This window comes from Fusarium keratoplasticum, chromosome 5 (genome assembly GCF_025433545.1).
Source record: "Fusarium keratoplasticum isolate Fu6.1 chromosome 5, whole genome shotgun sequence".
NCBI classification, from domain to species: domain Eukaryota; kingdom Fungi; phylum Ascomycota; class Sordariomycetes; order Hypocreales; family Nectriaceae; genus Fusarium; species Fusarium keratoplasticum.
The window spans coordinates 2,486,741-2,507,209 of record NC_070533.1 but is presented as its reverse complement, the minus strand read 5'-3'; the positions used below and the strand labels follow the sequence as shown (position 1 = coordinate 2,507,209).

At 54.1% G+C, this 20,469-nt stretch overlaps 5 protein-coding genes and 2 pseudogenes across 7 annotated transcripts, besides 2 other annotated features; 5 read left to right on the top strand and 2 right to left on the bottom strand.

Annotated features, from left to right (window-relative positions):
- Positions 1-488: 488 nt before the first annotated feature.
- NCS57_00740500 lies at positions 489-5,915 on the top strand (annotated as a pseudogene). The gene is made up of 2 exons: positions 489-591; positions 649-5,915.
- Positions 489-5,915: a sequence feature.
- Positions 5,916-11,673: 5,758 nt separating this feature from the next.
- NCS57_00740400 lies at positions 11,674-13,095 on the top strand (annotated as a pseudogene). Its single transcript has 6 exons — positions 11,674-11,814; positions 11,919-11,935; positions 11,985-12,073; positions 12,127-12,394; positions 12,446-12,908; positions 12,967-13,095.
- Positions 11,674-13,095: a sequence feature.
- Positions 13,096-13,436: 341 nt separating this feature from the next.
- Positions 13,437-14,348, bottom strand: NCS57_00740300 (Cupin-5 domain-containing protein; the record flags this gene model as incomplete). The annotated part of the gene is made up of 1 exon (XM_053057256.1): positions 13,437-14,348. Exon 1 carries the CDS (start codon positions 14,301-14,303, stop codon positions 13,437-13,439), a length of 867 nt encoding a protein of 288 aa, XP_052913451.1. The 5' UTR covers positions 14,304-14,348.
- A 911-nt stretch (positions 14,349-15,259) lies between these two features.
- On the top strand, positions 15,260-16,526 carry NCS57_00740200 (Peptidase-M48 domain-containing protein; the record flags this gene model as incomplete). Its single annotated transcript, XM_053057255.1, has 3 exons — positions 15,260-15,806; positions 15,869-16,320; positions 16,383-16,526. 3 exons carry the CDS (start codon positions 15,260-15,262, stop codon positions 16,524-16,526), a joined length of 1,143 nt encoding a protein of 380 aa, XP_052913450.1.
- Positions 16,527-17,027: 501 nt separating this feature from the next.
- On the top strand, positions 17,028-17,467 carry NCS57_00740100 (Cytochrome b5 heme-binding domain-containing protein; the record flags this gene model as incomplete). The annotated part of the gene is made up of 2 exons (XM_053057254.1): positions 17,028-17,226; positions 17,310-17,467. Exons 1-2 carry the CDS (start codon positions 17,130-17,132, stop codon positions 17,465-17,467), a joined length of 255 nt encoding a protein of 84 aa, XP_052913449.1. The 5' UTR covers positions 17,028-17,129.
- Positions 17,468-18,049: 582 nt separating this feature from the next.
- Positions 18,050-19,684, top strand: NCS57_00740000 (uncharacterized protein; the record flags this gene model as incomplete). The annotated part of the gene is made up of 3 exons (XM_053057253.1): positions 18,050-18,905; positions 18,953-19,074; positions 19,145-19,684. Exons 1-3 carry the CDS (start codon positions 18,056-18,058, stop codon positions 19,682-19,684), a joined length of 1,512 nt encoding a protein of 503 aa, XP_052913448.1. The 5' UTR covers positions 18,050-18,055.
- A 152-nt stretch (positions 19,685-19,836) lies between these two features.
- NCS57_00739900 (uncharacterized protein) lies at positions 19,837-20,103 on the bottom strand (the record flags this gene model as incomplete). Its single annotated transcript, XM_053057252.1, has 1 exon — positions 19,837-20,103. The coding sequence occupies one exon, from the start codon at positions 20,101-20,103 to the stop codon at positions 19,837-19,839; it is 267 nt and encodes an 88-aa protein (XP_052913447.1).
- Positions 20,104-20,469: the final 366 nt, after the last annotated feature.

Below are 20,469 nucleotides of genomic sequence, written 5' to 3'. Positions count from 1 at the left end.
CTCACTAACCTGGAACCTTCCCTGCGAAATTTGTTGACAAGCAACCACCGCCTGCGCCAGACAACGGCCTCCCACAGACTCCCGTTGGCCTTGTTCCCCAGGCTGACGACGACAATCTCGCACATCGCGACCTGCATCAACGGCGAGCTCTTGCCTGGACGGCAAAGATCGCAATCCGCCCGAAGCCTCTTCTCCAACGTGCGCCGCCGCCAAAGGGCGACACAGTGTCGTCATTTCTGGATACCCCCCGAGAGCCCGAGCTCGCTAAGGAGACGGTTGACCCGCCATTTGCCATCCCCTACCTGCGAAATTATACCGACACCGACGAGACGATGCGCTGAGCTGCGGCCTTGGATGGATACCACGCCCACACGTCGCATGCCGCTTCACTTATAGAGACGATACATATTTATCTTGTGCACTCGCACCGGCGCAGCTTGATTTCGACCAAGCCCCGCGCATCCCTCAACCACCAAGTCCTTGTCTAGAGGGGGACCGCCTTGGGTCCCCTGGACAATCCCGCAGCTATGGCGCCTGCTGGAGGAGGAAACATCAAGGTGGTGGTGAGGTGCCGACCTTTCAACGGTAGAGGTAAGTGTCTTTTGGATGGGCTTGAACGCTGAAAGGGCGCTGCTGAACGGCATGCAGAAATCGATCGAGGTTCAAAATGTGTCATCGAAATGAAGGGGAACCAGACGGTTCTATCCGCCCCCGATGGACACCAAGGTAAGGGCGTCAAAGATACGGCGCCCAAGGCCTTCGCATTCGATCGATCATACTGGTCCTTTAACAAGAACGACCCCAATTACGCCGGCCAGTCTAATCTTTTCGATGATCTGGGACAGCCCCTACTTGACAATGCCTTCCAAGGCTACAACAACTGTATCTTTGCCTACGGTCAGACCGGTTCCGGAAAGTCGTACTCGATGATGGGATACGGCAAGGAGATCGGTATCATTCCCATGATTTGTCAGGACATGTTTAAGAGAATAGAGTCCATTCAAGCGGACGGGACGACAAAATGCACCGTCGAGGTCTCATATCTGGAAATTTATAACGAGCGAGTCCGCGATCTGCTCAACCCATCGACCAAGGGTAACCTCAAAGTTCGAGAACACCCTTCTACCGGTCCTTATGTCGAAGATCTCGCCAAGCTCGCCGTAAAGGGGTTCCAGGAAATCGAGCACCTTATGGACGAAGGAAACAAAGCGCGAACCGTCGCCGCGACCAACATGAACGAAACATCCAGTCGAAGTCACGCTGTCTTTACTCTCATGTTGACGCAGAAGAAGTTCGATGTGGATACCAAGATGGAGATGGAAAAGGTGGCCAAGATTAGTCTGGTCGATCTGGCAGGTTCCGAACGAGCTACGTCGACTGGTGCAACGGGTGCTCGACTGAAGGAAGGTGCTGAAATCAACCGATCGCTGTCGACGCTGGGTCGTGTCATCGCTGCCCTGGCCGATTTGTCTACGGGAGGGAAGAAGAAGAAGGGTGGTGGTCAAGTCCCATACCGAGACAGTGTCTTGACATGGTTGTTGAAGGACTCGCTGGGTGGAAACAGTATGACGGCCATGATTGCAGCCATCAGTCCTGCCGATATCAACTACGACGAAACCCTGAGTACACTGCGTTACGCCGATTCTGCCAAGCGCATCAAGAACCACGCAGTTGTCAACGAAGATGCCAATGCCCGCATGATACGAGAACTCAAGGAGGAATTGATGCTTTTGAGAAGCAAACTTGGTCATGGACCGGCCCCTGCTGGAGCTGCTTCTTCAGGACCCGCCGACCAGGTCTATGCTGAAGGCACGCCGCTCGAGAAGCAGATGGTCAGCATTACTGGCGCGGACGGTGTTGTGAAGACAGTTTCAAAGGCAGAGATCGCGGAGCAACTGAGCCAGAGTGAGAAGCTCCTTACGGACCTGAATCAGACATGGGAGGAGAAGCTTCTCAAAACGGAGGAGATTCACAAGGAGCGTGAAGCTGCCCTGGAGGAACTCGGAATTAGCATTGAGAAGGGTTTTGTGGGCCTGCACACTCCCAAGAAGATGCCTCATCTTGTCAACTTGTCGGATGACCCCCTTCTCGCCGAGTGTCTCGTCTACAATCTCAAGCCCGGAACAACGACAGTGGGCAACGTCGACACCAATGCGGATCACCAAGCGAACATTCGACTCAACGGAAGCCGAATTCTGCACGACCACTGTACCTTTGACAACGCAGCCGATGGAACTGTGACTGTTATTCCGAGCGAAGGTGCTTCGGTCATGGTTAACGGAAAGCGTATCACGGAGCCTACACAACTTCACTCTGGATACCGTATCATTTTCGGTGATTTCCACATCTTCCGGTTCAACCATCCCATGGAAGCTAGAGCAGAACGAGCTGAAGTAGAGAGGCCACAGAGCTTGCTTCGTCATTCTATCACTGCAAGCCAGCTTCAGGCGCTGGAGCGAAGCTCTCCTTCACCAAGCCCTCGCCCTGGTCATGAAAGATCTTTTAGTAGGGTATCTGAATTCGGCGATTCTCGTCCGGACTCACCAGCTTTATCCCAGCGGAACGGCCGTGACTCGGACTGGTCCTTCGCCAGACGTGAAGCCGCCGGAGCGATTCTTGGAACTGATCAAAACTTTACCAGTCTCAACGACGAGGAACTGAATGCATTGTTCGAAGATGTGCAGAGGGCGAGGGCAGAGCGAGTGAACGGTCGTGATGATGGAGACGACTCGGAATCTTCTTATCCTATCCGTGACAAGTATTTGTCAAACGGTACCATGGACAACCTATCTCTGGACACAGCGTTGACGATGCCCTCGACACCGAAGCAAGGTGAGCCAGATGAGAAGCTCAAAGAGGTTCGAGAAGAGCTGCAGAACCAACTGGAGAAGCAAAAGGAGGAATACCAAGACCAGCTGAAGAATGCAGAAGCAGCGAACGTTGAGATTGAGGAGATCAAGAAAGAGAAGGTGAAGATGGAGGCAGCGCTAAAGGAGCTGAAGGAGGACATGCAGAAGCAGCTCAACCATCAACGGAAGCAGTTCGAGGAGAAGATCGAAAAGCTGGACCCCCTGAAGATGCCAAAGAAGAGCCCCACTCTCTCTGAAGAGGAAATCGGGCTAGCGAAGCGCTCTGTCAAGGTCTGGAAAGGCCAGCACTATGTCAAGATGGCAGAGATGGTGCTGCAGAACGCCGCGATTCTCAAAGAAGCCCAGATCATGAGCCACGAACTCGATGAGAGCGTCGTTTTCCAGTTTGCTGTCGTCGACATTGGTCATGTTCTCTGCTCATCTTATGATATGGTCCTCAACGGCCTGACAGGCGAGGGGGACGACATTGCATTGGAACAGGCCCCCAAACCATGCATTGGTGTTCGAGTGGTCGATTTCAAGAACAGCGTGGTCCACCTATGGAGTCTCGAGAAATTGCATGATAGGGTGCGGCAGATGCGACAGATGCACCAGTACCTAGACCAGCCCGAATACGCGCAACACCTCAGCCTCGACAACCCGTTTGTGGAGACCTGCATGCCATCATACACTCTGGTGGGTGAAGTTGATGTGCCGTTGAAGGCTGTCTTCGAGTGTCGAGTCCAGGATTCGGTTCTCGATGTCTTGTCTCCTTACACATCTCATGTCGTTGGCATCATTAAGCTTTCTCTTGAGCCTTCACATGCGCGTGCGCCTACAAACACCCTCAAGTTCAACGTTGTCATGCATGAGCTCATTGGCTTCGCGGAGCGAGAAGGCACTGAGGTGCACGCCCAACTCTTCATCCCTGGCATCTCCGAGGAAGATGGTATCACCACAACCCAGATGATCAAGGACTTTGACGAAGGCCCTATCCGTTTCGAGAGTGTCCATAGCATGAGCATTCCTCTCTTCGCATCCCATGATGTCACTTTGAGGGTTGCCATCTTCGCCAAGGTATCCACAATGCACTTGGACAAGCTCCTTAGTTGGGATGATATGAGGGATGCTGTGCCTGTGAGAGACGACATAACCAAAGCAACTCGCATCAACGAATCTCAGTTCTTCACCCAAGAAAAGCACGACCTGTTGTCCCGGGTCCAGATCATGGAGCTCAACGAGATGGGTGAGTATAGCGCAGTGGAAGTGACTCAGACGAACGAGTTGGATACCGGAACCTTCCAGCTACACCAAGGTCTGCAAAGAAGGATTGGCATCAACATTTCGCACAGCTCTGGCGATGCCCTCCCGTGGGGTGGCGTTACTTATGTCCGCGTTGGAAGGATTCAGCTTGTTGACTCTGCCGGAAAGACGCCTGACATGGGCGCCAATGAACCGGATATCCCTCTGAAGCTGTCGCAGAGTCCAATCTTCCGGGAGAATGCCAACGGCACCAAAAGCCTCACCATCTATGCCCAGTGGGATTCAAGTGTGCACAACTCGTTGCTCCTTGATCGAGTGACTCAGGACAAGTATCGGGTGCAGATGACCATTTCATGGGAGATCAGCTCCGAGAAGCTGGCAGAGCCGATGAAGTTCTCGCAAAAGGTTTGTGTGCAAATTCTGTCGAGAACCTTTGTGCGCCAGACCTCCATGTTCTCGGCCCTGTGGCAGAATATTCGGTTTGTGCGGTCCTCGACAGGTATCTTCACTCTCACCATGCGCCCTGCTCCGATCAAGAAGGTGGGTGACTTGTGGAGGCTGAATAGCCAGCACGACTATGTCAAGGGAGAGGAAAACTTGACAAGCTGGACCCCTAGAGGTGTGTCCCTGGTGAGCGACTTTATCACGGCTCGCAGAAAGAAGAGGCGCGCCGCGGATATTGTCACCACTGAGACTATCCTCGCCAAACTTGGTTTTGATGGGACGAACGCGAAGCCCGAACAGAAGGAACCCTCGCCCTCGCCCTCTCCGGAGCTCAAGCCAATTATTCCCAGCGATGACGACCTCCTTCATGACACACCCGAAACCTCTCCAGCTCCCTCGTTGCACGAAGAAGAGGTGCAGGAGGCGGCTCTTGACGAAGGAGAGCCTGAGGAGCTTAAAGAGCCCAAGGAAGAGGATGAACTCAAGGAGGGAGAACCCAAGGATGGAAACCCCGATGACCAGGAGCCCAAGGATAGGGAATCCAAGGCCGAGGAGCAAAAGGCTGAAAACGCAGAAGACACACCGCCAGAAGCCACAGCAGAGGATGATACGCCGATCAAGGTGGAAGAGCCACAACCCAAGCCAGAGTATGACGAGGAGCAGACGGATCTGCTACAGAAATGCTTGAAGCTCTGGAAGAAATTCCCCGACCCCTTATCAAATCTCCTCAGCCCAGCAAACATAGCGCCACCAACAGATGGACTCATGACCAATGCGCCATTGCAACCAACCCTTGTCGCGACGGTCATCCGTGTTCCCAAGAATCCCAAGGTGCTGAAGGGTGGATACCTGTTGGTCCCCAACAGCGACTCGACACGTTGGGTCAAGAGGTTTGTCGAGCTACGACGACCATACCTTCACCTTCATTCGGCTGGTGATGGTGACGAGGTTGGGCTGGTAAGCCTGCGCAACTCTCGCATTGACAGTCAGCCTGGAGTGCTTGCCCTACTTAACGGGTCCGATGACTACGATAATGCATCAGATCACAGCGGACAGACGGGTGGATCCGACTTTACCCCAGGGCATCGGCGAACTTCGTCCGGCCGTGTGATCTCTACCATCTGGACTGGAACGGGCGGGGGAGCCTCAAACGGGGGGCCCGGCCTACAACGTCTTCCCGAACGGATGCAGTCGGCGGTGTTTGCCATATACGGGACGGACAACACATGGCTATTTGCAGCCCGGAGCGAACGGGACAAGATGGACTGGATTTTCCGGATCGACCAGACATACTTGTCGGGCAACGACAGCTTGTCAGGAAGCGGAATGGCCAGCCCGTACCCGGGAAGCGAATACTAGAGGGGAAGAAATGGAAAGGGGTAGAGGGGTTGAGAGAGTCTGAGGCGGAATCATGACGTGAAACGTTCTCACTTTGGGCATATAATTTTCTTTGTTACTTATTTGACGGTGAATTAGATGAGATGACTTATACCCCCGTAGGAGGAGGAGGGAAACGCAGATGATGTAGACTTTTTCAGCCAGAAAACTTGGATATATCTTAGACGAATACTGTAGCTCCGAGAGCTTTGCAGAGGCGGGACATGTAGGGAGAAATTGCAAGCTGGATGGAGACCAGATAATGCAGGAAGAATGTTGACAATGAAAGCTCTGTTGGTGACCAACAATCGAGACAAAGGCGTCTTGCTTGTCTCATACCCTATCGCCGTGGCTGGCTGGATATAGTCACGCAGCACTGTTGGTGGCTTCAAGAGGTTACTAATTGAGCAGATGATGGAGGAACTTGTGCTCCATGGCTAGGGTTCATGTGTGGCAATGCTACACAACATTGCACCAGGGAAGGGAAGGGATGGGTTGAAAAAAACAAGAGAAAAAGAAAGAGAGGGCCTTTCCTTGGGCCTTTGCCTATACGGGGTGAAACATGCATGCCGCCGAGGTTTGAGATACGCAAGCCACGCTAGGAGGGGTTGACGATGCAGGGCTGTGTACACGGCGAGGAGTTGTGGACGGTGAGAGAATATATCGAGATGGATGCATATGATACATGATGCATAATGGACGGTACATAGATAATCCCGCGCTGATTCCACTAGACTGCATCAACAAGCTCAATAGTGTGTGTTGTTATCTTGGGGTTCCTTTGAAGTTGCTCAGGATCCAGATGGACAGGTCGAGGATCAACAATAGCTCGGGACGGGTAGCCGTAGACAAAAGAAACATCCCGTCCGTCCCCTGGGGAGGAAAAGGAGTAGGGGATAGTCCCAGGAATCAGGTCCAGGAGCCACACTGTTGACCAGCACCTCGGAATCTTGATAAAGTACTGTGGTATCCGTACGGGCTCGCTAATCCAAACTTACCTCGGCTTGGAAGCGCATCCCAGCATCAGGCCACTCTAATGTCCCCTGAATGGTTATGGGTCTTGCTCTGCTCTTCCCGAGATATCACGACTTTTCGCTCCTCGGGCTTTTTGACCAGCCGAGTCGCGTGCAAGGGGTGAAGCACAAGAGAGACAAAGTGGAGGACAAGATAGTACGTACTGCTACTACGTTGTAGCAGCTCCGTCTGTGGGCGACGACCAGGGATGCCCAAGCAGGCAGAGAGCATTCTGGTTCGGTCGGATATAAAGACAGGGGACTAACAAGAAACATTTGTCGGTCAAGGCGGCTAACGGTTTATTATTAATTAAGTCGAGTCTTCCAACTTGGTTCTGAGCATGCTTTTTTATGTTGCATCGCTCTGGTTAGGGAGGTGGAGGGACCCAGCGGCGCGGACGGACTTGAATTCATGCAAAACGGAATATTCCATCCAGAGGCTCATTTCTGAGACGAAGTTAAAAAGCTCAGGGATGTGCGTACGTGCGTGCTTTTGGTGTCTTTGAGACCAAGGCGGCACAGCACAAGCACAACTCGAACAAAGGACGCTAGGGAGGCATGAAGATCTCACTCGAGATGGGAAACCCGAGAGGAACATGGGAAAGAAAATGATACGTCCTCGGCGTGGCTCCGAGACTGTCTATTCGCCCGCCGTCCGGCCGGCATCTGTGGCCAAGCAGCAGAGGGAGAAGCCCCAGGCACCGTTTTATCTACTCATGCCCGGGTCGTGTTACAGGGTTTAGACTTGCTGTCACGACTCGTGTGGAAAATGATATGATGGAGGGCGGGAGACCCAGATCATCGAAAGTGACAGCCTTTACCGGATCACCGTCATGGGGGAGGGAGAAGCAAGCAAGTCAGCAAGCAAGGAGGCTCTCATTCGCATCCCAGCCACAGAGAGACAAGCAACAACAAGAACCCTTACACTCAAGACCAAACAGCTCGAGTCAAGTACCTAGCCAGCCGGACCCAGGCTGGCGGGTCATACACCTCTCCACCCCTCTAGAGAGAAGCTAGGTTGCTCGTCCCGTCAGCCGTGACCCTTTCTTTCTGTGCCGCGGTCAAAGCCCGCAAGCGAAAACATGACACGAACGAATGATAGCCTTCCCAATATGCTATGCCCATGACCGAGGTCATCGCGGATAAGTTACAATAACCGCCTGGGGGGGACCTTGAAGCAGGGGGGAAAGATGGAGTGAGGTTTGTTAGAAGTGAGGGGGGAAGAAGCAGAGCCAAAGACGGAAAAAGCAAGAGGCCCAGGGTTTCTTCTGCTGGGCCGACAAACAATACCCGCGACTACGGGACCCCTCCCTTTCTTCCCTTCCCGGGCTTCCCTGGCCCTGGCCCATAGAGGCTGGAGCGCCGAGTGATCGGCAAGTCCCATCTCCTTGGGAACCTGTGGGCTGGTAGAGGCATCATTCTGCCACGACATCGAGTTTTCGCGTTGGCCCATACCGAGAGCGAAAGAGAGCCATATAGCTGCTGCCTCAGGCTGAGTCTCGTGAGTCGGAGGTTTTAGTCAGAGAATAGACTAGCATGGGCAGACGTCGAGTTTAGAAGACGGGGCCTGGGCTACTGTAGAGGCGCGGGACGGTGCGAGGGCCGGCAAAGCCAAAGCCAGTTCCGTTTCCAAGAAGTCGGAAACGGGGGGCAGGACCAAGATTCCACCTTGGGTGATGACGAGCGACGGGAGAGAGATTGAGTTTATGTTGTCTCAGACTCTAATCGAAGGCGTTTTTTTTTTCAGACAAGATGCGCTTTCTAGACGATTCCCATACAGAGTTGCAAGAGTTGCGATTCCCATTCCCCATCTTGAGGCCCCCCATCGGTTTGAGGGGTTTGTCAATCATCCCGTCCACGCGCCGGCAGGCTAGGCTTCCTCGGTGAGTAGCGCGTGCCCTAGGCTAGACGGGATGGCTATCAGAGCAAGAGAAGCACGGCACGTTCCATTTAGACCGCATTTTCATTGCAACATTAGTGTTGCGATTCGGGCGGCGGTTCGCGGTGCTATGCAGTTAGTGCACTCCAGTTTCTATCTTATCGCGCAAGCGTCAAAAGTGGAATGTGATGCCATCGTCTTTTGCTGCTCCGCGCCTAGGTCGGAATATCGGGATTCAATAATCTGCCGTCCGCTATACCGTTTCAACGGCCACGGGAGCTTTTGCTCCATTCCGCCAGGGGGGTCAACAACGGTGGTCTGCCCATACTGCGGATATCTTTGCATCATTTCTGCAGAGGCGAATTTACAAGACCATCCCGTACCATGATATTACCTCCGCTCATGACCGTGTGATTCTTTGTTTGTGTAAGACTCACTCTTCCCCCTGGACGTTGAAATTGCTCGGCGACTAAGGCACGGCATTGCTTCTGGACGTCCTGCCATACTCGGCAGGTAGTTCGCCAGCTCATCTCGCGCCTTCCTTGATGCTTCCGCTTCCACGTCCACGTCCACATCCACTTGCACCTGCTATTCCTATTCCACTTCTGTTCCCGTCCCGCTCTCGGCTCCTGTCCCGTCCAATCCATGCATCCATTCATGGGTAGGTAGCTTCTATCCCACTCCTTCTCTTGTCTCTTCTCTCCTCCCGTTTCTTTTCTTCCCCGGACATCATCGTCGTCAGAACCAACACCCAAAACCCAAGAAAACACACCCGCTACGTCACCTCACGTCTCCCGGATCCGTCCTGTCGGTTCCCTTCCGTCCCTACAGGCTCCGTCGCAATCTCCCGTGATCCCCGTCGCTAGCCCATCTCTTGGGGGCTGGGTTCCCTGAGCTGAGCCGCCGAGCTGGATACACTACAGTGCCTACACACACTGACATAGTAACTAGCCAGCCAGTTGTCAACTCGCCGGCCAGCCACACAGACGATCGGATAGCAACCAGCATCTCGTGTCAGTCAGTCCCCCGTCGCACAAACGCTCTCGCGGAGCATCGCGAACCCTTTCACAGATTTCCCCGGAGCACACGCCCAACGCCTACGACGTTCCCACACCCCCGGGCCTCTTTTTCCCCTTTCCCCCCAAAGGGCATTGTTCATTTCCAAGCCGCCGGGAACGTGGTCACTTTTCCCGACCCAGGCTCTCGGATCCTGGCCCCAGTCCACTGGGTTAGCCTACCCAGGTTGTTGGGACCCCTTTGAACTTTACTCTGTGGGAGACAAACGAACGGCGACGGCCGGCCCTGACGAGAGAGGTTCCTTATTCACGACGAGGACTGGGATAGGACAGGCATCTGCGGATAAGGCCCGAGACCAAGACACTCAATTTATCCACAACTCGCTCTTACAGAGGTACAGGACGGGAGCCGGACGAAACCGCACCGACGACGCCTAGACTTGACTTGCTGCTCCTTTGGAAATTTGTTGCTCTGAAATTACGCACCTGCGCACACGGTGTTGTTGACGCCTTCTTTCGCTCGCTCGCTCGTGAACTGGTGCCCTGCTGACGCGAGTTGCTAAGCTTGGGCCCGCGCTTCTGGGGCTAAGGAGCTGTGGGTGCCTGTGTGGTGGAGAGCCACAGAGGGAGGATTGCATCCCTTGCCCTGACTGACTTGCCTCGGGCTCTGCCTCCTCGCAGCTCATTCTGCACGTCTGCTTGGCCGAGATTGGTGCTCAGACCGTCCCGAGCTTTGCCTTTGGGTGTGGTGGTGTGCATGGGATTGCTGCTCGAGGGGGTCCCGGTATCACAACCACAACCCGACTGACTGGGTCGCCTCTTATTCCGGTGCTCGAGGCCGGGGGCCGTTGACGCCAAAAGACTGGAGATACGGGCGACCCTAGAAACGCCCACCACACCAACGCCAGCATCCGCGTCAGTTTGGTAGGGCTCGTGGCTTTGCTGGAGAGCCGAGAGCCAGATACCCGTCCCAAGCTGCTGGGTCCTTGGGTCCCTTTGGGTCTCATCCTAGCCCGCATCCACTCGACGAGTCTGGTCGCACCAGGTCTTTGGGTCATTCTGGTCTGGTTCTTGGTTCCCTTCTTCTGGTGCCTCCATCTCTCTTTACCTTGTCTTACCTTGCCTTACCTACCTTAGCTGGTGCCCCAGAGGAGCGGGGATTCCATCCAAGCTTCTTGTCCTTCTCCATTTCCACCTCCAGCTTCTATTCCCAAATTAATTTCTCGCACCTCGGTCTGGTCCTGTCCCCTTGTCCTTTACTCCTGGACCTCGCCGGCATTTTTGGCTCCTGACTGGTTTATTAGCCAAGTTGTCCCAAAGCGACTAAACCCTTTTGCCGTACTTCAAACCACCTCTTCTTGTCTCTTGTTCTGACCCCCATTCCCCCCATCGCCCAGGCCAGACCAGGCTCGCTCCGCAACACCATCACCACGAATACCCCCATAGCTGGGTGCACATCTCTGGCCTTTCTGGCATCGTCCTCGCCACCACCTTCGGCATATGTCTCTAGCCCCGCTCACTGCGCCTGACATTTGACCCTTACCAACATTTCTGATCTCGCTGCTTGTAGATCGTTGGATCCTCCGACCCTTTTCAACTAAGGCACTCCTTTTCCGCGCCGGGTCCTGAGTGTTGATCGCCACCGGCAGCCCCCAACGTTCTCCCTTGGACAGTTTCACCGGCTTCTCACTCACTCACGAAAACCGTTGGCCTGAGCTACTTGTATCCACCACATCCGTTTTGAGCTCCCCTGTGCTACCGTTGGATGGCACTGCTGGCCTTGTTGCTGCCATCTCTTTTGTTGGTGTAACTGCGCCTATTCCATTACAGTCGCGGTGATGCCTAGACGACCAGCTCAATCATCCAACCGCGAGAATATGCCTGCCTCATCTCCCTCCAGCTTCAACCATTTTCAATTCACTTTCAACTGCTCAGCCTCAAACTCGGGCAAAAATAGCTTTATCGAGCCTGATGTGTGTAATTGCTTTTTCATTACCGTGGCCCTTGGGGGTTTTCATCCTTGCCCTTGAATTGCCTGAACTCGTCGTTGTGGATGTGCTGACATTTGTTCGTGTAGCCCGACGCAGAGGATATGTAAGTCTCGGACACCAACCTGGCTTCATTGTCTAACCAGGCTGATCAGCATCCTCAGAGACTCTGAATCCCTGACCGACAGTGTACAAAATTTCCCAGAAGAATTTGGTCGCACATACCATGCCTACCGCGCTGGTTGTGAGTTCTAGCCTCTGTCCTGACCGGTTCACTCGCTCACCGTCCTACTCTAGCTTACGCATTCCCCAACGATCAGCTAGAGCGAGAGCGCCTAGACCTACAAAATGAAGCCTTGGTGAAGCTCTTTGGCGGGCGGCTGTTCTTTGCTCCTTTATCAAGGACGACTCCGCCTAGAAGCATGCTGGATATCGCTACAGGTACTGGTGACTGGGCTATCAAGATGGGGGATTTGTTTCCACAAACTGAGGTAGTTGCTACCGATCTCTCGCCTATTCAACCTCGAAACGTACCGCCAAACGTGAACTTTTACGTTGAAGACTCGTATGTCTCCTTTACGACGGCCCTTTCCTAATGCTTACACCGGATTTCTAGTTCTGAGCCCTGGGATTACTCTCAGCCCTTCGATTACATCCATACCCGAGTTACTTCTGGTTGCTGGTCCAACTTCAAGGAACAGATAGCTGACCAAGCCTTCCAATCATTAACCCCTGGCGGCTGGTTCGAATCTCAGGAGTATGATGCCACGGTCAACTGCGACGACAACTCCCTCGATGCGAATGGCCACCTTGCCACATGGTTCCGAGAAATCAAAGAAGCCTCGGCTATAATGGGCCGGCCTACTGACGTTGCTGAAAATGTTCGGGAAGCGTACGAGCGGGCGGGGTTTGTTGATGTGCAGGAGCGTGTCTTCAAGATGCCCATGAATGGCTGGCCCAAGGACGAGCGCCTCAAAGAGATAGGGCGCATGTGGGAGAGGAACTTCTTGATGGGTCTTAGCGGGTTCTCGTTCACGCTTTTCAACCGCGTCTATCACAGAACTCCTGCGCAGATCGAGGTGAGCTTGGCTCAAATGCGCCGACCTTTATCGGAGTCAACTAACCGAGCCGATGCAGGTGTCGCTTGTGGACGTACGCAGAGAACTCATCGACACACGAATACACGCCTGGATACCGATTCACGTCGTCATCGGCCGGAAGCCATTCCCGGGCGAGGGACCGATACCGCAGATGTCATTCTCATGAGACAGGAAACGGCCGGATTTGGATGGAACTTACTCGCCCACCCCAGCGAACGTAATGCATGCATCGATTGATGAAAGGGGAAGGAAAGGAGATATGGCCATTACGAAACGGGGCCGGCATGCCTCCCGAGGCAGAAACACAGGATGCATATGGCGCTCAGCAAGCCACCGATGGTTGATTTTGGAGATTCGTGTCCATGATACCCCCAGAGCGACAACCAAGTACACCATAACGTCGACATGACCTGCATGACTAGAAGATAGCATTGAGATTAATTATTGGTACAAATTTATGGATGGACAGCCTCAGAACCAGCCTCTTCTTGTTCCGCACAGGTTGTTTCACGCACTTCCGACTGAAAGGGGCTCGACACCATGCCCATCAGGAGCCATGCTCTTGATCTCGGGGATGGATTCGGCTATCCTGGTACCCTCATCTGAACTGACAGGCAACTCGGGGTCAGTCGAGTTCTGAGGTTTGTCATCAGACTCTCTGACAAGCCAATCTAGCTCTCGAGCTTGATCTTCTGGCAGCAGCCTCTTCATGGCCTGCTTGGAAAGGAACTCATGGTCGCAGTACTCGAAACCCGGGACAACAGTCTCTGAAATGAGAAGGCCTTCTCCATGCTGCGTTTCACCAGCGGTCGCCTTGCTGGGCAGCAGATAGCTTGCCTTCCAGACGTTGCCCTCGACAACCCACTGGATGCGCTCCCCTTGCTCGACGGCATGGCCGACGATAAAGGCCTCGACACGACCATCGGGGTGAATAAGGACATAGCGACCACGGCCACGGTGAAGTGTGTGAATGACACGGCTGCGGTTTCGGTGGAAGTTCCCCTGAGGACGACAGGGGGTGAGGAGGTAGAAGATCGTGGTGGAGAGACGACGGGTGTTGATGTCGAAGCCTTCACGAGGAGGACCAGCAAGGGCTGTCGTCTGAGCAGAGAGGGCTTCGGACGGATACGGCGAAGGAATAGTGGTGGGATCTTCGTCCGTTTGCTGGAAATATCCACCCTCCATGTGAGGAATCAGGGAGAGGGTGCGGATGAGGGCGTTGGTCCCGGGAGTCTCGGGCTCAGGGGAGCCGGTAAAGGAGGGCTTGAGAGCGCCCAAATCGGGCTCTTCAGGGATGTACTCTCCCATCTTGTCTGTGCTGTGATTTTGAAGAAGTAGAAACTGTTGAGGCGGAAGATAGTGATCTCCTCTCATCACCTGGGAGAAAGCGAGTCCGTGACTTTTTTGTACTTGTGCGAGTTGGTAAGCAACGGCTGCAAGAAAGTGGCACAGCTGCGACTTGAATCGTTATCTTTAGACTGTGAACCGAGCTGACGGGAGACGTAACGTCTTTGTAAGTCGCTGAGTAAAGGTGAAAGGCCGAAAGTAGACCGTGATGCAGGTGATGAGTGAGGATGGTGTAAGTTGGGGTTGTTTCACAGGTCTGACATGGAGTTAGAGACACCGAGAAAAATCAACAAGGAAAACTGTCACAAGAACGCCTCGGGAAGAAAACGGAACGGATTTGTTTTGAAGTCGGAGTTGAAGCCATTGATATCTGATTGCTAGTCGGGCCTTGGCACTGGTCAGCAGTGATAAGGAGACATCCATTGTCATGGTGGAGCCTAGGATAGCGCTGAGCATAAATATTAGGGGTACGATGTATTCATTGTTGGATCTGTATATTGATAGCTGAGATTCTGCAAGATATATGTTGACTGTATGTTGTGTATATGCTTTCACTGTTTGTAGGCAGCGTGGTGTTAGTCGTGGCCCCGATAAACGGCTGTCGGAGAATAGGGGATTTGAGGCGCATGTGCCACTCCAGCCAAGCCCCTGAAACGGTCTGTCATGTACCTGCTCTACAGCGCAGCCTTACTCGAGTTTCAGGGGCCTTCTCGCCAACTCTCAGCGAACCTAGGTAGCCCCGCAGTCGCCGAAACCGCCGGTGGGGGTTGGGCCCATGACGCAACCAGCTCGAATCTGCTCTCGGCTGAAAAGCTGCCTGCACCACCAGACACGACAGACAAGCATCTCGTCTTTGTCGCCAACCCTTTGGCTCGGTCATTGAAGTTTGGCTGTATTCTAGGGGGGATACTCGAGCCTCATTCTCTGCGTAGATACCATCCTCTCGCCGAACCGAACCGCCCGAGGCTGGTGGTGGCTCGGCCATGTCTGCCGCCTGTCCTCATCGTCTGCTCGCGCGGTCGACGCCGATACTCCTGCTCAGCCGCCGCTCAGCCGTCCTCGTCCCACGAACCGCTGCGCCCTGCCTCTTGCGACACCGTCTGTTCTCGAAATGCCCTCCTCGACTCTTGCAGCAGCGACATGACAAGGACCCGCACGAACGCCTGCGAGATGCGCGGCCACTGGTGCCAGACCCAATGGCCCGCAAGTTCACCCAGGCGGGCAGCAGCCGCAACTCGCGGTTGATGGTGGTAGCCACGGTACTGGCCGCCGTGGGATTCTACCTCTTCAACTCGCAGACGGTGCCCATCACCGGGCGACGGCGGTTCAACTTTCTGTCCGACACGGTGGTGGCACGCGTGTACTCCAAGGCCGTCAAGGAGACGATTGAGCAGGTCAGGGCGCAGGGAGGACACTTTCTGTCCGACTGGGATCCGCGGACGAGGCTGGTCAAGAGGGTCATGAGCCGCTTGATCCCCGTGAGCGGAATGGCGGACCTGAACTGGGAGATTTTTGTCATTGCTGACAGCAGTACGTGGTGTGAGGCTTAGTGGTTGTCAAGATGATCCGGCTGACATGATTTGTGACGATAGGAACGGCCAATGCCTTTGTCCTACCTGGAGGCAAGGTGTTTGTGCATAGCGGAATCCTCAACGTCTGCCGCAACGAAGACGCCGTCGCCGCAGTCCTCGGGCACGAGATCGCACATAACACGGCATCGCATGCTGCGGAGAGACTGTCGGCGGCGTGGGTAGGAAATCTGACAGCGGGGAGTTTGTTCTTCCTTGCCGGAGCGCTCCCTGGACTGGCACTGTTTGGCCTCTGGAACGTAGTCGGTGGTTACTATTTGCAAGACCTGCTCTTCTATCTTCCAATGGGTCGGAGACAGGAGAGTGAGGCTGACTACATTGGTCTCATGATGATGGCTGAGGCGTGCTACGATCCCAGAGAGGCAGTGGGTTTCTGGCAGAGGATGGATTCACTATCGCGGATGGGTGGTCAACCCGGGCAGGAGGTGCCAGAGATGCTTAGCACGCATCCTTCGGTAAGTCTGCCTTGTTCTTTTTACCTTAACAGAAGCTGACGTGGTTTGTTTTTGTGCGACAGAACGAGAACCGGATCGCCAAGATTAGCGAGTGGATGCCCAAGGCCATGGAGAAGCGAGAGGAAAGTGATTGCCGAGGGACGGCAGCATTTGCGGACCGGTTTCGACAGGCGATGCGACGAGGCGTCACGACGATTATTATATGATTTGGATAAGGCTGAAGAGTACAGGAAAGACTATTATTATTGGATTAAGGACAGAAGATGGAGTTTTGCTTGGGAAGGGCGTCATTATGCCCATCGAGGAGCAGCTTCTCGGGTGTATATTATGTATACAAGATGTGGCTTCTGCCTTGTAGACGTAGAACCACTAGAGTTACAAGACAACTCCCAGTCTTTTTCACGCCCTGTTGATCCCCCGGACCGAGGTGCCTGAAAGTTTGGCAATCACCTCGCCGTGATAGGTGAGCTCTCCCCCGCCAGAAATGACGTCGGGGCCTTTTAGCGCGAGCAGGCGTGAGCAACCCGCCTTCCCCAGGTGCGATGTGCCCACTTCTTTGGGGGGAAGGGCCGCCCGTGACCGCGTACCGAGGCAAGTGCCTCCCCACCTGCCGAGCCAACTTGCTTTCCTCAGACCAGGCCAGACTAACTAAAAAGGCAGGGCGACGCAGGCTTCGGAGAGAACCCCTTCCTTCTTCCCCTTCTTCAACTTTTCCGACTTCATCACTCGAAACAACAACACTTGTAACTTCAGCCTTGCAGTCGCGTGATAGCAATTTGAAACCTGTCATCTTTTTACCCTTGAACGCAATGGCCGAGACTTATACTACCGCCGAGGTGGGCAAGCACAAGGATGAGGCCAACGGCTTCTGGCTCATTGTCGAGAATGACGTTTACGACGTGTCGAGTATGTCTACCACTTGAGCGATGATCCTAATCATCAGCGCCGAACTCATACCTCCCGTGAAATACATGCTAACACGCGCGTAGAGTTCCTGGAGGAGCACCCTGGCGGCGCAAAGATCCTCAAGCGCTGGTCCGGCAAGAACGCCACCAAGGCCTTCTGGAAGTACCACAACGAGGGCGTCCTGAAGAAGTACGGCAAGGACCTCAAGATTGGTGCAGTCGGAGAGAGCGCCAAGTTGTAAGGGAACCAGCAACGATGGAGGGGGACTCGACGGGACGGAGGCTTTTTTGGCTGTACGAGTTGTGATTCTTTTTTTTGGTTTGTTATTTTTCTGGCATGGCGCATACTATATGTTGGATTAAGCACGCATATATGGGCGGATTCTTGGATCGATCGGGCTTGTCTAGAGGCTGGTTGAAGACATGGCGGTATCTTTCTCCTTCACATTGCGCGAGTCACGGCTGAAGCGGCATGAGCTGGAGCGCCCTTTTTTCACAATAAACTTGTTAACCAGGAACGTCTGTTACAGGACACATGCGATAAGCTCATTCCGCGGTTGTTTGAGATATGCGCGCTTCTGTCACGGCTGAACGAGATGCCATGTGGTTGCGTAACCATTTCGAGAAATGCTTCAAACTACCAACTCATTATCACGGCAAAGATGCCGCAGATTGCGGTCTCGAGCGGCATACTGAGTGGGGCCAAGCCCGAGTTATAAAGACTTACAAGAATTCTAACTAGAGCTGACTCACCGGTCTTTTGAGTTATTTCACTCCTTCAACTTCCAGTCTCTTGAAAAAAGCACATCATCTTGATATTCATCGTTACAATGAGCGACCTGTTCAATCTCGACGCCCAGCGGGCCCGTCTGTCCCGCCGGCACGCCTCCGAGTCCGGGCCCGGTCCGGCGCCGACGCTGCCGCCCCTCTCGGCCATCAAGGCAGCCGAGGCCTCGCTCCCCCGCCCGGACTCGGAGACGTACCTCCAGGGAGTGTCGCGGGAGCAGGTGCTCCGGCACATCACGGAGGACATTGTCCCGGCTTGCAACGGCCCGGCCAGCTCGTCTCGGTACTATGGCTTCGTCACGGGCGGGACGCTTCCCATCGCCGAGTGGGCAGACAATGTTGTCTCTCGCGTGGATCAGAACGTCCAGGTGCATCTTCCTACGCAGACAGTGGCTACGACTGTTGAGGATGCGGCACTTGAGATGTTGGGCGCCCTGTTGGGGCTGACCGGGTTCCGCGGACGGACTTTCACTACTGGCGCTACAGCAAGCAACGTCCTAGGACTTGCGTGTGGTAGGGAGGCTATTATTGGGAAGAAGCTTGCTGAAGGGGAGACCGTCGGAGAGCTGGGACTGCTGGCTGCGTGTATGGCGGCTGGTATAAAGGAGCTACAGATCCTCACCAGCGCGGGTCATAGTTCCCTGTCAAAGGCTGCCAGCGTTGTTGGCTTTGGAAGGGCATCGGTCAAGGAGCTGAGGCTGAGCGGAGACGAGCCGTGGAGACTCGATATTGATGCCTTGGAGAGGGAGCTTCAGAGGGAGGGCGTGGCAAGCGTCATTGCCTTGAGTGCAGGAGAGGTTAACACGGGTCGATTTGCGTTGACGGGTGTTGAAGAGATGAAGAAAGTCAGGGAGCTGGCTGATAAGCATGGGGCTTGGATTCATGTTGACGGCGGTAAGTATGAGTTTGCGAATATTGGTCTCGTATTGACAATGAGACAGCCTTTGGCATCTTTGCTCGAGCACTCCCCAACGAGGACGATTACAAGACTCTTCACAAACGTGTGGAAGGTCTGGAACTGGCAGACAGCATCACAGTCGATGGACACAAGCTCCTCAATGTTGTGAGTGTCTCTCATGTATTCAAACCCCAGAACCTAGCGCTCGTTTCTGACTCGACCTGTTTTTTCATAGCCTTATGACTGCGGCATGTTCCTCACTCGAACACCAGACATCCTCCAGTCCGTCTTTACAAACCCCAACGCCGCATACCTCTCCTCTGGAGGACAGTCGACCATCCCGTCTCCACTAAACATTGGCCTCGAGAACTCGCGCCGCTTCCGCGCGCTCCCTGCGTACGCCGTCCTCCTCAGCGAGGGCCGTCCCGGCATGGCGAGTCTCTTAGCCAACATGGTAACCCTCTCCCGTCGGGTTGCCGCTTTCCTTCGGGACTCGGAGCACTACGAGCTGCTGCCGGATGACGGAGCCGATCTGGACGAGGTATTCATGATCGTGCTGTTCCGCGCCAAGGATCCAAAGCTCAACGCCGAGCTGGTCGAGAAGATCAATGGGACGAGGCAGATGTACGTGAGCGGGACGAGCTGGAGGGGCGAGAAGGCGGTCAGAGTGGCCGTGTCGAATTGGATGGTGGATGTTGAGAGGGATTTCAAGGTGGTGACTTCTATCCTGACACATGTGGCCGAGGGCAAGGAGTTTGATATTGAGAATTGCTGAGAATGGTAGGTTGAAGCAGTATATGACGAGTCGCTGTGTATTCCGATGGTGCGTATTAAAGGGGTATCGGTCGAGAGAGTATTCCTCCCCAAGATTGTCGCATAAAATTAAAACCGTCGATATTCGAAAACCAAAGTCGTCACTCCCCGAGTCTAACCAAACTTCTTTGACCCTCCCTTCTGCGTCGTCTTCTTATCCCCCTTCTTCTTCTTCCCCTGCCCGATGAGCTCCAGATGCCCAGCCCTCTCCCCGAGGAGCGCCTCGGTGCGCGCCGTCATGCCGCTCGTAAACTTCTTGTGCGTCTTGTCGACGCTGGCCTTTGTCTTTTTCGGCTTGGCCACCTTGGACGCCTGGCGCTTCGAGTGCGTCACCTTGGCCGGTGTTGCCCGGCCGAGCTTCTTGATTGTGCCTTGGGCCATTTCGGAAAGTTTGGTTGGTTGGTGGTGGTGAGGGTGGGAGAGATTGGGGATGTTTTTGGTGGTAGTTTTTGGGTGGTTGAAGAAAAAATCAAGGTGAGAGATAGATCGGGACTAGCGGGGTAATGTACTCACCGAGGTGAGGCTTCGGTGAGCGGGACGACACTAGCACCACAAACGACACTCTAAACGTCCATGTCAGTTGCAAATCGGTAGCTACAAGGAAAAGGCCTGATTTTGTGCTCAAATTTTCCCAATTAATTAATTATATGTGCATTCGATACTGATTATATAAATGTCCTTTCTATCAATATGCCAATGCAAAACCTTGGGATGGTATCCTGAGTTTTCCTCCAGCGCCAAAGATGA